Source organism: Branchiostoma belcheri, unplaced genomic scaffold (assembly GCF_001625305.1).
Source record: "Branchiostoma belcheri isolate BF01 breed outbred unplaced genomic scaffold, Haploidv18h27 scaffold41, whole genome shotgun sequence".
Taxonomy (NCBI): Eukaryota; Metazoa; Chordata; class Leptocardii; order Amphioxiformes; family Branchiostomatidae; genus Branchiostoma; species Branchiostoma belcheri.
Window position 1 is genome coordinate 2,153,328 of NW_017804032.1, and position 16,847 is coordinate 2,170,174.

The following is a 16,847-nucleotide window of genomic DNA, read 5'->3' on the forward strand; positions in this document are numbered from 1 at the left end:
ATATTTCCTTCCCATATAAGTTCAATGAACTTTCCAAGACAGACATTAAAGACATAACACGGACTAACAGAATATTAGATCTAAATTAATACGTAATGAACTAAGGTCTCAACCACAATGAAATCAACAGGATAAGATCCGTAAATGGATTCATCGATCTTTCCAAGTGCTTCTGACGCAAAGGTCTAGTAACAGGTTAGGGGCAGTTCCGCGTATGTTATAACAGGAGTGTGGGGGTGTATTGGGGACATGCAGGATAATCATTGGGTACCCTTGTATGAGCGCAAGTCATCAACTATAACTACACGGTACATTGGCTACACACCTGAGATATGGCTGTTTTTATAATGATAACACCCATCTCTCTCCCCTGTCTCTCTCTCTCTCTGTCTCTCTCTCTCTCTCTCTCTCTCTCTGTGTGTGTGTGTGTGTCTGTCTTCCTCTCGTGTATAACACAGACTAGTGACTGATCATGAGCACCCGTTACGTAAATGTTAACTTGATCACACACTTAGCATGTGGCGCGTATCGTGGGGCACTCCTCTCTCTCACCTGTCTCTCTCTCTCTGTCTCTCTTTTTCTCTTTCTTTCTCTTCCCCTGTCTCTCTCTGTTTATCTGTCTGTCTGTCTCTCTCTGTCTCTCATGAACATCCCTTATGTAAATGTTAACTTGATCACACAATTAGTATGTAGCGCGTGTCGTGAGGCACGGACGACTGGAGGACGTCCATCCATGCACAACTTCAATCACATATTCAGAACGCTTCTAGAGGACAACACTTCGCAATTATAGCAGCGGTTTCCCTAACGTACAAACTGTTGATTAGAAGTACCGCAATCTTGTGTACGGCTCAGTACCCCGATCTTTAGGTTCTTCAGTATCTCTCGTTGTATCTCAGATCTTTACCTCTTTTAAGCATTGTTAAGGTAACGCAACTGATGATGGTCAACGCGAATTTATGGATATATCAAGATCATGTCATCTCTGGAATTATATTATGCTTCAGCCTGATATCAACCCCGTTTTTTAAGAGCCTTAGCACGCTCTATGTTAGCCTCTATAGGCATAGCACGACAAAAACTGGGGGTCTTCGGAGTCTTTGGGATCTTTTCTGTGCTAATTTATGATTGCATATAGACAACATAACCGGCCTGGTTGAATTACCCCCGAACTGGGCTAATCAGTAAACAGCCGAAGACCACCAAACCCCCGTTCTATAAGCCTGCTACGGAGGCTAGCTCTATGTGTGTTCTTCGAAAATATACAGCTCGGCAAAGAAGATAAAGTCTGTGGTCCATGCTGGCAGTCAGCCATGGATATACAGTGAATGAATTTCAGTGTGTGTAATTTTCCTGACTGCATGAGACGCTCCCCCGGCGTGTCAGAACAAATTTAGTCCTCGCTCATCCCCCCGGCTCCACTCTCAAGCCGTGACAGGTGCGAGACAACAATGTACTTAGCGATAAATGGGTTCGCAGGGTTCCACGTACACAAGCAGTAATCCAATCCACAAAATTGAAATTGGTCTCAAAGGTACGTTGATATTCTCAGCACGCCTTGGCACAAGTAAATAGATCCACGAGCTTAGGGAGGACCGCATCTTTCAAAGGTTAAGTGATTATAACGTGTTTGGTGCGCTGTGCGGAATTTTGTAATGTTGCATTTCGTTTGTTTTGGAACAGGGGTCAAATTATTAAGCTATTTGTTTTAGATGGCAATTTACCGAGGTGCTTAGAATGTCGGAAATGTTTTTAAGTTTATGTTATTTTTTAAATTCTGTATGGTATGAAATTATAGGCGGTTAATGAAAGAAAAACAGCACTCATCATTTCTGATACCATAAATCAAATGCAACAAAAGAATGTGTCAATTTAGCATTCTACTGACTGCGCTATATATGTAAAAAAAAAAGATACATTTTCTTGGAAAACTAGATATACCCCCGGACAGCTCTAATCGAAAACGCAGCATTTTACATCTCCCAATGACGAAGAAGCTGAAAAAGTCCTGCTTGGGTCCGTTTGATAAAGTGTTAACATTCCGTACATATGTAAAAGAAAATATTCATTTTCTTGGAAAACTAGATACACCCCCGGACAGCTCTAATCGAAAACGCAGCATTTTACATCTCCCAATGACGGAGAAGCTGGAAAAGTCCTGCCTGTATCGGTTTGATAAAGTGTTAACATTCCGTGCAGTAAGTAGAGCTGACCAATTTTCTGGTGGTATGACCTTTCCGTCATCCCAATCTCTCCGTGCCAAGCTGGGCCGCAATAACACGCCCAGATTGACGCAGGCGCGCGGTACCCTGGAAGAAATTTCTGGAGGAAGAGTCCAGGTGTGTTTGGGAGATTTGTAATCGCTTCATCCATAGCCCGTAACAGTTGTCAACCAAATAATAAAAGCCTTTATCTGCTACTAAAGTAGCGAAAATGCATCTATAACGTCTTGGGTGCGTTGGTTCACGAATTCGTAGTACGCGCTCACAAAGACATACGCGCGCGCACACACTTACTCACTCTCTCATTCACTCACTCACTCACTCACTCACTCACTCACTCACTCACTCACTCACTCACTCACTCACTCACTCACTCACTCACTCACTCACTCACTCACTCACTCACTCACTCTGTCCATAATAGCTTGGTCAGCCATTGGGGCAGCATGATGTTTGGCAAAGGCACACACACACACACACACACACACACACACACACACACACACGAGCGCGAGCGCGACGCGCACGCACACACGCACGCGCGCGCGCGCGCACACACACACGAGCGCGAGGGCCCATTTTCGATAGACGTCTCCTTGCAACATAACTTAAAAGCGATATATACAAATGCAAATAAAGTATACCAACTTGACATGTACATCACTGTTAATTGTGTGCTAAACCCATCACCTATTTTTTATATTATATGGCCGTAAATAACTCCAATCTTCCTGTAGTTAATGATGATATGATACAGCCTGATAAGTCATTCGATAACGACGAATGAAAATCACTGAAATATCCAAATAACTATCACGTTAGTTCCTGATGGGGTTTCAACATTGATCTTTACCTTCCTGATTTCCCTGGATACCAGAGAGAAACTTGGAACTCGATATTTTAAACGTGGAAAATGGGAAAACCGTTCCATCCGCATTTATCGTAATAGGAAACAGCAAAATCATCAGTTTGAATGGCTTTCTGGTTAATAATCGGCTGGTTTTCTCCAGGCCTAGTCTCATTTGAACTCTCGCGAGACATGAACGTGATTATAAAGGTCAGTGTCGGGGTCCTTGGCAAACCAGGGAGGGATTTGCTTAGGTGTAAGATTATCCTCCATAGAGGATTAAGTCTAAACGATTATTATGACACTTATTAGCGTCACTGTACCAAAGTCTCCAGAGGATTAAGTTATGACGGACCATCATTTAGTTATAGAAAATTTGATTGCAACGTATGATGCAAAGGACAAAAAGGATGCTTAAAATGCACGGCAAGGGGAGTAGTTCTAGATAGCAAATTCTCTGTTTTCTTTTTTGTTTCCCTTCACACTGGAAGAAACAAAAATGATATTGATATAACAGCGCGATATCTTTAACATCAGTCCACTGTGTCAGTATGGTTGGCTTCACGGACTTCGAATTCAGGAGCTCGCAAATTGAGCGGGGTTTGACTCCGAGGCGCGCCGAAGGTTTGATCGATGCGAGATTAAACGTCAAGCCAATCAGCCGAAAAACAAAACAGTCGGCTTTCAAGGGACTTGGCGTGGATTCAAAAGAACTTCGATTAGATTAGAATAAAACCTGGACTGATTAGAGGGTCGATGCAGTAAATGTTCCTGTACTGAGGGATGGGTGTGGGAAAGGGACATCGACCCTTTAGAATAGCATTAGCAGTAGTTATCATTGGTGAAACACACCAGATATATCTAAACTCACGGGACTATGACCTGAGTATTGCAGTCTACCATATAATGCTGGATGGTTTGACTAAGGCGGCCTATTACCTATGGTTTAACATTATACATGAACGTTGTGATTGCAGTCATGTATTATATTATGGTATGCGGTACACATTGAACCTTGAACATTGTGTGTGTGTTATACACACATCTTCACCGTCCAAATTCCTTGTTCGAAATCTTTTTACAGTGACAGTTTCTTTCCCCGTACGGCCAAGCTTTGGAATTCCCTCCCTGACAAATGTTTCCCACCAACCTACAATCTACAGGCTTTCAAATCAAACGTTCACCGCCATCTCTTGACATAGCCATGTTTCTCTCATATTTCTAGTTCAATGCCGAGAAGTGGTCGTGTAGGCCTTGCATTGAACCACTCTGTTAAAAAAATAAACTCACAGATATACAGGTCCGATTCCAGAAAGTTTAACCAACCAACATGGCGGCTGTGACGTCACCTGTAACCTTCTACCATGCGTTAGCGCGGTTATGAACCCAGCGTCATAACTGAACGAGCCCTCACGCGTGATTATAATCAGGGTGGAAGGAACGGATCCAAATCTGCTTACATGGAATCTGGGCATGATTTTATTACCGTGTACTTGAATAATTCAACAAGTCGAATACCTGAAATCTTGGCAATCTCGCCCGCTTTAGGCAGTGTTATGTAGGTCATTGATTGTTTTTCCTTTTATTGATCTGAATTGAGCCTTAAAGCAGTAATATGTGACCCAGTGATTGTTATCCAGGTAAAGCCATCCTTGATCCCTCTTGTTTATCAATATTTTCTTATCAATTTGCATTTCAACATATATATTACATGTATGAACGTATATATTACACGCGTACGTATCAACGTATATATCACATACACAACATAATCAATACACGGGGGCAATGGGGAGAATTTAGGCATTGCCATAAAGCGAAAATCTACTGTACGTTTAACATGAAATTGTAAGCACCCAGAATTAGACTGTTGAAGAAAAACATTAAAAAGATATTTCTAAAAATCAAACGGTCAGAAAAAAATGATAATTACAATGTGATAAAATTGTTGATTGATACAAATTAAGTAAACAAATACACACAGGAAATCCCTGCTCTGATCAAGTGTTTTGGATTAAGGTAGATAAAAACATTTGAAAGATATTTCTAAAAATCAAACGGCCTGAAAACAAAAATGATGATTATCATGCGATAAAATTATTGATTGATACAAATTAAGTAAACAAATATACACAGGGAATCCCTGCTCTGATCAAGTATGTTGGATTAAAGTATAGCTGTTCATATATTATCTTCAACCATAACATGATTAACCATAACCATAACCTAACCATAACATAATAACCATAACGGACGAATGATCTCTCGCACCCCTATCTACGGATTGTCGCAATGAATAATGTCGAGGCGTCCACGCTAAGCGTTCCCTGAAGTGAACACTACAACACGATTTAGTACTTACCGCACGCCAGTTTTCCCCGGGCCGTAGCTAGCGCGGGTACGGGCGCGGCCCGCCTACAATTGTGGCCGTTGTTGTTATTGTTGGCCGTCACCACGTAACGCTGCGTGCTGCTCATGGCAAGACTCCGGGCGAGACATCACAAGGAAACGTCAATTGAAGAGAATGGAGATAACGACAACAACCCATCCGTACCCCTGTCTTCGTGCCTAGTGCTCGAATTCACAGAATCCCGGCGAGAGGCTAAAGCGTTCAGAGATAGCTATCAGATCACGGATACGCACCCCATATTACGCGTCATAATCTCGCATGCGATACGCGGGTGACTAAACGTAAGAACGCGCTGCAACACCTCCGTTTCTCACGTATCCCTCCGCACTCAGCCAAGTAATCTAACTAGCAGCAACGGCATTAGATATCTGCACGGTATGTGTTTATGGCAACGTGACCTTCAAGTACCTCATTTATTTGTTACCACAAACAGGCTGATTTTGCGAGCAAGTAAAATTCAAATACTGTCCAACGTTACGACCCCCCTCCCTCTTTTTTCTTTGCTTTCCACAGAACTGGTCAGACGATAAACGACAAACGAAATCACAGGGGCACCTTGAACCCATCTCTGTAATAAGTGGTGGACAATCAGTTAAGATTGACGCGTCTCTGGAGCCTTGTTACTGCCGTAAACTTGGCTCACCGGCTTTACGGGCCTACTGTACAGCCTTCTGGTCATAAACTGCGGCCCTGTCCCGCCCTGCGGCCGGCTCTACCGGCCAGATGCCGCCTATCGATTGGGAACGTTGTGGCGCCAATTTGGGAGTCCCCCCACCCCCTCTCACTGTGCTCCTGAATACGAAATACTATTAATATGGTCCGAGCAACAGTCTATCACAATACAGCAGGTGCAACTGAATATCACCCATCCTCAGAAAAATGAAAATCGATGTAAAAACTTTCCGGCACTTTTGACCAATAGCTGTGATGCCACGTTTGTATAAGGTCACGTGTCCCAAGTGAATGATCATCTACAATGCTGAGGAAGGCTGTAGTACATTTCATATGCTAGAACAAAGTTCAGCTATGTACTTTAATTTTAGCTTTAATTTGATAAAACTCAGAGCTAAAGAACTATGTATGCTGAAGCTAACTATAACTCGGATCCACATAGCTAGTAATCAAGTTCCATCGTCAAGGTAATACTAGTAAATGATTGAAACTACCGACTAAACAATAAAGCTAGAAACAAGCAAATAAACTGACAAATAAACAAACAAACAAACGATCCACCATGGTTCTCGTACGTTGGTGAATGATGTAGTCCCATAGCAAATTGCGGAAAATATAATGAAAACGCTTGATTACACCTCACAGAAAAGGGCATGCTGACCCCTAGAAGGAGACAAACTGTCAAAAACACTTAAATCACAAGGTATGATTGTAATTAGGGACAGGGCAATCAGATCAATGATGGCAGACTTCACCCCATTTACTCCATTACCCTTTACGAGTCGGTCATAAACACACAGAGACAGACGGACAAGTCCAAAAACAATTTGTTTCTCCCTTGGGGTGACGTATCAACTGCCTGTGATTCCCAGAGTGCTGTTCTGACGTTGCCTCCTCTCACCGGAGACCATCTCTGGAGCCCAGCTTCACCTGGGGACGTTTTCATCCAGCGGAAACGATATTGGACCTGCTTAATTAAAGTGTCTTCTGAACCTCATCTGTCTCTGGTGTCTGTAGATGATTGCAACAATCAGTCTTCCTCTCCCCCTGCCTGGTCAGGCGTCATCGCGGCACAGGCGGGTCGATAGGAGGCGGTGGGACTGTGCTGCAGCGCCCACGGTTTTGTTTTTCATTTCAAGGTGTTTTGAACGGGCGCAGATGTCTCTGTTTTTGTTCAGAGCTAGAAGTGGAACGTAGGATTATTTCATGGACTTTGCTCAATATATTAGCCATCTCAAATATAGGGAGTTCGATTTAATCGCTGAAGACTCCGATGACTGTATTCAACGTCTTAATTATCGGGTATTGACTATCAGGGATCAACCAAGAGGGACGATGGAGGGTCTTATGACAATGTTTTTTTACTCGATTTTAGTGAAAAATATTTTGGGTTTCTTAATCTTTTTTTGCGTTTTGCATTTTAGAGTTCTAGCAAGTCTCTTTTGGCAAAACTTCTGGCTACTACATACAACCGCCAAAGGTCCAGTTAGCCGTTGCAAAGTTGACTTCTGATTCGCTATTCTTCATATGTCGATTTAACGTAAAAAATAGTCAGCTAAGATAAATATGACTTCGATAACATCCCTGCCCTTGTTTTCTGAGCACGATGATACGTTGTTCCATGTATATACATACAGTGCGAAATTGATCACCAATCGTTCGCCGGCGCCATTTTGAAATTGCGATAATGGATGGGAGTGCGATGGTGTAAGTAATGGTCCCATTCCTCATACTGAACCTCACGGAAATCGTTGAGAGTCAGTGAGGAAACACACTTAGAAGGAACATTATTAGTCTTTGGTAAAATCTCAAGAAAAATGCAGCGTCGGAAGTTAGTTCATATCTTAATAATTTGTTTTCCATTTTAATATCTGTGTATTTCATCTTGTCCAAATTGTGTTGTATTATATGTCGTGCACAAACCCATCAATTTTTACAGCCTGTGTACCACTTGTTTTGTGTTTTTACGATCTAAATAAACTCAAACTTTTATATTAGAAGTACTATCAATGATTGTTAGAATTGCAGCCTTGAATTAGCGTCTCCTACGAGACTTTGGCCAAGAGTTGCACTCACGTGACTATGACGCAAGTGCTGTCCGCCATGTTGGATGGTTAAACCCGGAAGTTGTCAGTTAAATTTGAACCAACCAACCAACCAACCAACCAACCAACCAACCAACCAACCAACCAACCAACCAACCAACCAACCAACCAACCAACCAACCAACCAACCGTGTCGTCTGTCAGACGAAAGCTGATACGAGTACTTGCATTGCGCATGTGCTAGACCTTTTGAGAACTGCCTACGAGATCAGTCTGTCAAACTACCGAAACCATCAGGCAGAAAAAAACAATAAACAAAGACGCTGACTTGTGAGAGCTAGGAGTCGTCTTTCGTCAAAAGATACGACTATTCGTGTTGACGGCTGTCAATATGCACGCTTATAACCATAACTCTCTTCACAGCTAGTAGCAATTCTTTAGTTTCCCTACGCTTCAAAACGTCTGCGACACTGAACATACTAAACGAAGAAAAAGATGGCCTACATGTGCTGCTTTCAATTGATTTTTTCCTTCATCCATTTCCTCTGTGAGACAAATGGATTCCATTAAGCGTAGAAGACGAATGGTATGCACGTACCCCTCTCGGCGACATTGAGTTTGTGCCGTGCCCTCAAATGACTCTAAACATAATATTTGCCAAGGGATACTTGTCAAGCTCGTCTTACTTGGATAAGTTTCAGCCCACACAATCAAAGAAACAGCCTTCGAAGGACAGACTAAGGGCACTAGTATATACAAGGACTATAAAATAACCTTATTGTGATCTTGGCCGCTAGGTACGAAAACTCGTATACATGAGAAACATATCAGCATACTCCACATCGTAAGGATAAATAAAAAATCGTAAAAACCTGCAGTCGCTAAAACATTAGATTGTAAAAAGAGATAAGATGCTAGAAATTTGATTTTTTTAAGATTTAGCAGCGATATGATGTTTTAGAATTAAAAATCGACGTAAGCATAAGGGAGGATGGAATAGATGAATATCAAGGGCTTTGGCGCAACGGGTCGATTACGGTATAGGTAGATACTGGTAATGATATCAGACAATGTACGTTATTTACGGTACAGTGGAGGGTGATGGATGGTGTTGGTTAGAACCTGCACATTCTGAGCACGTAGGCAACTTTGTATCAGTTACATGTCTCATGCGGTAGGATGGGGAATTAAAGAGTGTGAGCGTAACCGGACGTACTGGTGTCTGTCTTCTGTCTTTTCTACTACGGCATTTCTATCGCGTTGTGCCACTTCTGGTTAAAGACATAGTCGAAGTAGATCAAGTAAAATGAAAATATAACAGCGAAGAAAATCAAAATAGTGATAAATATTTACTACCAGGGTTTTAAAGGATTCGTTTAGATCGAATCATTAATGTCAGCGTGCTTGCACAATCTATTACATCCGGATTTAAGAAAAACTGAAATGAAATGCGTTATTTGAATACATTGAAAAGCAAGGTCGCGAGGAAAATAGAAAATGTTCGTCAAAACAATTCCCCATTTCCCAAGGGGATCATCAGGCATTACCTAGCCTTGATGGGAACCCTGGAGGCTCCTTTACTAATAGTTTGCTTAGGGGCAAACTCCCGATAGTAGAGAGTATAGCAAATTGGAGCTCAATTTACCGTAATGCCTTAGACGCAAACTAGAACGAATTGAGCTGCGATGTAATTACTTGCAGGGATGGTGTACTTGATGGTTCGTTGCACTTGCGCTTGAAATCAGTGAGGCATCAGGACTCGAATTTTCCGATGGAGCCACGGATCGGGTCATGATATAACAGATGATTGATATTCGCTCAACGAGAGCGTTGAACCGGGTATGGACGTTTCACGGTCAAGGTGAATTTACATGTTCCACAGGTAATGAGGCGATTTGGGGATGACATATCTTTATTGCAGTCGCGTCTAATTTTTTGTACCGTGCTGAACCCACCATCTGCCTGCCAGTGGGTTGTTATCGCTCCCCTGATTTTAGTTTACAACAACATAATCAGTGAAAACAGCTGCTTCATTTTCTCCATCATGAGTTATTGCAAATTATTTAGACTTTTATTGCTAGCTAATATTTAGTTGTGACGATAAATCAAATGTGCTGATTATTCGGTACGTCAAATATTTGTACGAGTGTTCCTTGCCACATCTGTTTTATCCTAAATACCACTGGGTTAGAAAATTCGTCTTAGGCAATTCATTATCGTCTTTTCCAAGTCTTAAGATAATGGTGCAATAGACGTCATGTACGGGTACATGGAACGTTGCCAACGTTACACTTAATCGCTCCTTGGGTAGTCTGGAGACTTGTTAGTAAGTCTAGAGGGAATACCAAGCCGTAGAAATAGTTCAACAGTGGTAAATTTCTTAGATAAGATCACAAACGCACTCTCTTGATATTCCTTTACTTCAGGATGTTACTACGTGATGTCTGGCTATATAGTATGATACTATGATATTCAGTCGGCTGTGTGCCCAATAATGTGGAGGAATTGGAACGATGAGATTGCTCTGGAGTTCCAATTTTTGTAACCGTACCGGAAAGAATCTCATCAAGTTATAGATATGATAAACATGGGACTCTGGTAGGACATGTACTATGAATCACTGTAAAAACAGCAGGCATACTTTTCAACAGGGAAGAAATAGCTACAGCGAACTTACTGCCTGTTTGGAGTTCATTTGAATAGGCATCGGTCATTATTTTTCATTATGATTGTCAATAGTAATTGTAATTGATTATCGCAGCTTCACGTAAAAATAATTCCTTGTGTTAAGATCCAAAGCAAAGGATCTCTGCTCTTGATCGACCAGAAGGTCTTTTAGGGGTGATTTTTTTTACATTCCTGCGTTCATAGAGAGAAAGAGACGTTGGGCGTCGAACCATTAGACTTACATTAAGTTACAGAGATCAGACCCCCCCCCCCTCCGCTCCAAAAGAGAATGTTCGCCTCGACATATGACCTACATACGAAATCAAAACGACAGGTTTTGCTAAATCTGTGTGTGATATCTGAAGTATTGGATACAACAGCTGTTCTTATCAATAACGATTGATCAATAACGATTCCTACCCCCCCCCTTTCTTGTGTTGGAATTTCGGACATTTTCAGGTCATCTATGATGCCCAGGGGTGTCAAAACGTCTGCCTAACAGATATAACTCATTTCACACACTATGATAGATGCATGGAAAACACAATACTGTGTAAAAGATTAAAGAGTACTATGGAAAGGAATATTTATCTAGCTTACATTCTAATCCCTAGGTGATTGATGATGATGATGATGGTTTGTCCAGTGTATGTTGCGAAGAAAGCCAACAAAATCGTGTAAAAAGCATAGCAATGAATTACGTAACATATCAAGATTACCCTATAGGATGACATCCTTCTAAAGTCTTCGTATCTTAGCTGGTTGCTGTATTTTCTGTATGAAATTGTTTATAAACATCACAGCTGGGTGTTAAGCAAGCAAAGCCTTTAGAATCCCCCAGGACAACAAGAGAGTTGCTCGGTCGAAACGACGATAAACCTCGGGGATTATGACTACTTTGTTAATAGACCCTAAGATAGAATTTTGTATCATATTTCATCATCTGAAACATTTACATCCACGATACAAAAAAAATGATGACCCAATTTCCCTACATTATACATGTACAAGTCTCCCCATGGAAGTATCGCATAAAGGAAGAACCCTGCAGCCAACTTAGATCAAAGATTGTCGTTACTTCAAAGAATAACATTGCCAGCCAGAAGGGATGTAATACTAGATAGTAGATCTGTACTGTGTTTATTGTAACACAAACCCACTTTGATTGGTCGGCTTGTTTGATCTAACTATGAACAGGTGCGTTTGACAAGATCGCCATCTGTTTTAACGACGATAAAAATGCCAGGATGTGGATATAGACTGATCTATGACTCCCCCATCTGGTCGCTTTGTTACGTACTTTGATTTTAGATTACAACTTGCTGTTTCAGTCAGGTAAAATTGAGTCAAAGTGGTGACTAGAAAAGCCTTTTCCGTAAGAATCATATATATTGAAGTTGATAAATAAATGTAAAAGGTTTGCAATACAGCCTGGATACAGAGGGGGTCCGAACATCAAACCCTGCGGCACACCTAGCACGAACGTATCCTAGTATAGAAACGGGTATACAAATGCTCACTTAAAAGGGTAAGTCAATCCATTAGCGTGATGGAGTTAAGGATATGAAATGGTGATTTCTTTTTATGTTTTTATGTTTCATACAACAGGACCACGCCAGTGCCGGAAACGTGGACGAGTGTGTGCCTGAAGTTTTGGTCTCAGAAGCCACACGAGGCCATGAGGCCACAATCTTTACGTCCCATCTAAAAGGACATCCATACCCATTTTTATATGACCCTATAGTGGATCTTTTGCTAGACGTTGCAATTGTCGCCTGCTAGGGGTTTGAACCCAGGACGATTCTAAGTGTCGCCCAGTTTTGTCCTAGAACTAATAAAAACAAAGTACATAGTAAAGGGGATTTATTCCTCAAGCTAACCGCCATCTCGCACACGCAGTCGTCCCTCAGTAAGACACCTGGAGCCGCATAGTTCCCGTTTAGAACTTTCATTCAGCCTGTCACGCTAATAAAAACAAAGTTATCACTGCTTGCAATCCAAAACTAGGCCTTTAGGACTGTCTAGATACAATAAAAAACATTTAGACGATCTCTAGCTTAAGGAGCTGATCTTTACCGTGAAGGTAGTTCTTCCAGCGTCTGTGTCATAAAAACGCCGCTTGTTAGTCGCAGCTTCTAGTAAAAAGCCTCACCGCCAGAATAACAATTTTCTGCCCACGCGGACCGGAGTCCCGTGTTTTCAGACGTAATGACTCCCCGAAGGAAACACTCACCTAATTTGCACAGCTCTCCAGAGCGCCTATTTTACCTTCAAGTGCTTTAATGCATACGCGGTAGCAACGCGATATTTGTGGCATATTGTTTTGGCTTTTCATATCGCAGCATGTAAGTAACAAGGTACATTTCTTCTAGTCTTTGGTGATGCGATCAGATAAAGTGGTATTGGAACTGAGTGGTTTTCAATAGATATTTTTTAATCTTCTAAGCTTTATGTGCCAAATTTTCGTGTATTTTTTTTGCAATGTAATTATGTGAACTTTCTTATGTAAGTTGTTTTCTAGAACATGAGCAAAAGAAGTCTTTCATGTTAGCGCTTTCTAACCCAATGGCATCAGTACAGAGTAACAAGTTTATACGAAATTCTTCCCCAAAGGCTTTTGATAGTAAGGTAATAAGACAATAGCAAGATCGAAAAGAAAACCGTTCTAAACGTATTACTGATCAAAAGATCTTTTTCATGGTGCCCTTTGGAACAAATTTATGGATGTTGCGTTTGATGTCAAAGCAGAAAAATTAAAAAAAAAAACTCACTAGAAGTGATGTAAGACAAGTGGATAGATGGATAAGGGAAAATACATAAAAGCATTTGTGAAAAATTAGGACGTTATTTTAAAAATGAGAATGTAAGAATCAAAGAACGAACGCACAAGCCTCTCAATAAAGTTTTATGTTTTCTTCCAGACGTTTGATATCATAAAATCCTACATAAACGGTCACGTGAATTGAAGTCACCTTTACAAGCCTTGTCATGACGCGAGTCGCACCCACACATTATAAAATTAATGTTCCCAAAAGTTTGATTACCGTTATTTCACACCCATTAATTCTCAGACTTGGGAATTTGCTTTCTAATTTTCGTCCCTCCGTTGAGATTTCCCTCCTGTAGCAGAATTTTACGCCTCGCCGGCTGGTGGAATCACCTGACGTAATTCATTCTCTACTGTTTTCGCTCCCAAGCCTTCGAATCTTTAACTCATTATGCTTACCGAAGGAAAACATATTGTTTTTGCTCTGTTTCCTCTTCTTCTTCTCCTTCAAACCAATAAGGTCAATGACCAGAACCAGCGGTCTGTCACCATGGTAACAAGTGTTGGGTTACATAATATTGCAATTTTATAGCAAGAGGGATTTAGACTGCAGTCTGACCATATATATGAATGTGCTTGAGTTAGAATTTACATAGCAGACCATATGCGAAGGTTAACATTATGCATTTGCTTTGCAAATGCTACCTTTCTAGTTTAAAACTTGTTTTTATTATATACAACCCGCAGACGTACATCTCGTTTCAGTCTGAATTTTGTTAAATATTTAAGATACAGCTCCATAGTTTTTAAAATTTGCGTACAAAGTTATAAAAGCAATCAATTATTTCTCTTAAAATTCACTTATCATAAAAGCTAGCGCTAGTTTCAGTCTAACATTCTAGAAAAACATATACTGGTCAGGATTAGTACATAAATATGCATATACATATAGAATAAGTACATTGTTCCATACTGTGAGAGCCTCTACATTGTTTTCAGACAAGCACACCCGGAAACTACCCCTGATGTTTATTTACGTCGATGTTAAAGGGCAAGGCGTAGATAGGGGGACAGGAGAGTTAAGGGATCGGGTGTGACGTGTCTTATGTGTTACTGCCGCAAGGTCACGTACTCGGCCCACACGTCACCGGATTCCAATCTCCCACGGTTCCCTACGGTCAAACGTGTGACAGGAAAGCCCTGTTACAGCCGCTTGGTATTCAAATTTGTGTGAGAAAGAGTAATGGGCAGCTAGACACAATAGGAACTAATGAGAATCCACACACAATGGAATATGGCCTGGTTGGTATGAATAGAATCTACCATGTAATTGCAACCGTGACAACTACCGCAGCTGAGACGGGGTATTAATCACCGAGTAAAAGAAAAAAATCAATCGACCCACGGGCCGGGCCTGGGCCGTGTGTTTGACAGCAAAGGTCGTCGGGCGTTTTGGGTCGATACCATCATATCTCGTATTCATTACAAGATATTAGGAAAAATACCTGGGGCTGATATGCAGCTGCGTCCTAATGGCTTCATAAGTGCCCTGTACGGGCTTACCTCAGCATTTGTGAAATAGAAGAGCTCCTCTTTGCTAATCTGGGAACTCTATCGGCTTATAGGATAAGCCGCTCCAACACAGATAGGCGAGAACTGTGGTATCAGTACGGGCCACGGTAATGATACACTATGGGCGAGAGGCAGTGTTCAATACAGGGTATCCAATCGAACCACTTAACGGTGTGGAAAAGGTGTGATGAGAGCAGAGATAGTGATAAAGACGTAGCGAGGATGGACCTGATTCGGATGTACGCTTCAACGGACTTAAAAGGCTTATCACAGGAAGGTTTCACTCTAATAGTACATGACAGCAACAATGTGGAATATAAGGAAGAAAGAAGGTGATACCGTATCGGATCCGTTGGGGTAGACAGATCTACGTTTTGCGTGCTTGAAATTACAATCAAGGCGTTGCGGAAACACTAAACTAGTGTTGAGCTGCACAAGTTTCTAGTTTCAAAACATGAGCAGCACGGTTGACATCCTACACCCGCCCTATGTCTACTGTACATGGAGGCAAAAGGAACAAAAATCAATTGCTTTCCGAGAAAGAACCGATATTTGGCATGGGTGCCCCTTTGGTGCAAATGTGCAAAGCTTGTCTGCCAAGGACAGGTAAAAAAATATGTTTGAGCGATCTGTGTGTCACGGGAAGGGTGGGAGGGGGACTGCCGTTAACAACCTATGGCAGATTCACATCGGCCCTGTCCCAGGTGCTGATTTGTCTGCTGTGGTGAGATTCATCACGAACCAAAGTGACGTGAGCTGGTACTCACCGGCAGGGACCACCTGCATGTTGCGGTTCATCGCAGCTCATCGTCCGTCCATGGTGGGGAGTTTCGCCGCTAGTGGAGACCAGGAAGAGACGATTCCGTGTCCGTACCACCACACCATGCTTGCACCGCGACGACGGACGGGCGTAACCAACGCGGCGTATTGTCTCTACTTCTTGTAGTGACGTAGCAACACTCTCTTTGTACAGCGCAAAGGCTCCCCTCTTCAAAAGCTTCTAAGCAACCGACAAAGCGAGCGGCTGCCTCGTTGGATCACACGCTGCCCACGAAATTATAGATCTATATTTGGCACCGGGAATGAAGAGAGCCATCTGAAAATGAACACCTTCGCCAAGGTCGCTCACTCAAAAACTATTCCATTCTTCCACTCACAGAATGTACCATCCTCTTCCTGTCGCTGTGTATCATCCAGTAAGAGTCCAAATGGCTAGCAACGGCACACCACAGATTCTATTAGCTCTATGGAACTAGAATGGTCTTCAAAATAAATGAATCGTGCGCGGCGAGACATACAGCCTAGCCATTAGTCCCTGCCGGAAATGAAATTCTACCGTCAGGACAAGTCGGAAGTGGAAAGTACACCCCTTTGAAATGCCATGGAACCGAACGGAACACGTCAAACCTCCTGCAGACCGTGGGTGGTCTCTGCAGACTTCAGACGCGAGGTTTCAGGACGTGACAAGAAGTGAGGCGCCGCTCTCAGCGGGGAGAAAATGTCGATAATTGTTTGCACTGTGCCGCTCAAGTATTGAATCAAACCTTTATACATACACAATCTGCAGCTAAAGACTCTCTTACAGACAACGAGCTTTTGTCCACAGATTCACTGACGAGAAAATGAATTTAATGGTCAATTTGGA

The 16,847-nt window shown here is 42.0% G+C and overlaps 1 protein-coding gene across 2 annotated transcripts in view; it reads right to left on the bottom strand.

Annotated features, from left to right (window-relative positions):
• The window catches only part of LOC109477885 (solute carrier family 35 member F4-like), a 25,727-nt gene extending 9,213 nt beyond the window's left edge, over positions 1-16,514 (bottom strand). The window contains exon 1 of one of the 2 annotated variants that reach the window (XM_019779343.1): positions 15,970-16,514. In XM_019779343.1, coding sequence (XP_019634902.1) covers positions 15,970-16,000 — 31 coding nt within the window. In that variant the 5' untranslated portion in view covers positions 16,001-16,514. Of the gene's footprint in view, positions 1-5,431; positions 5,660-15,969 lie in introns of those variants that run through there. The other variant, XM_019779344.1, reaches the window with a different exon arrangement.
• Between the last annotated feature and the right edge of the window lie 333 nt (positions 16,515-16,847).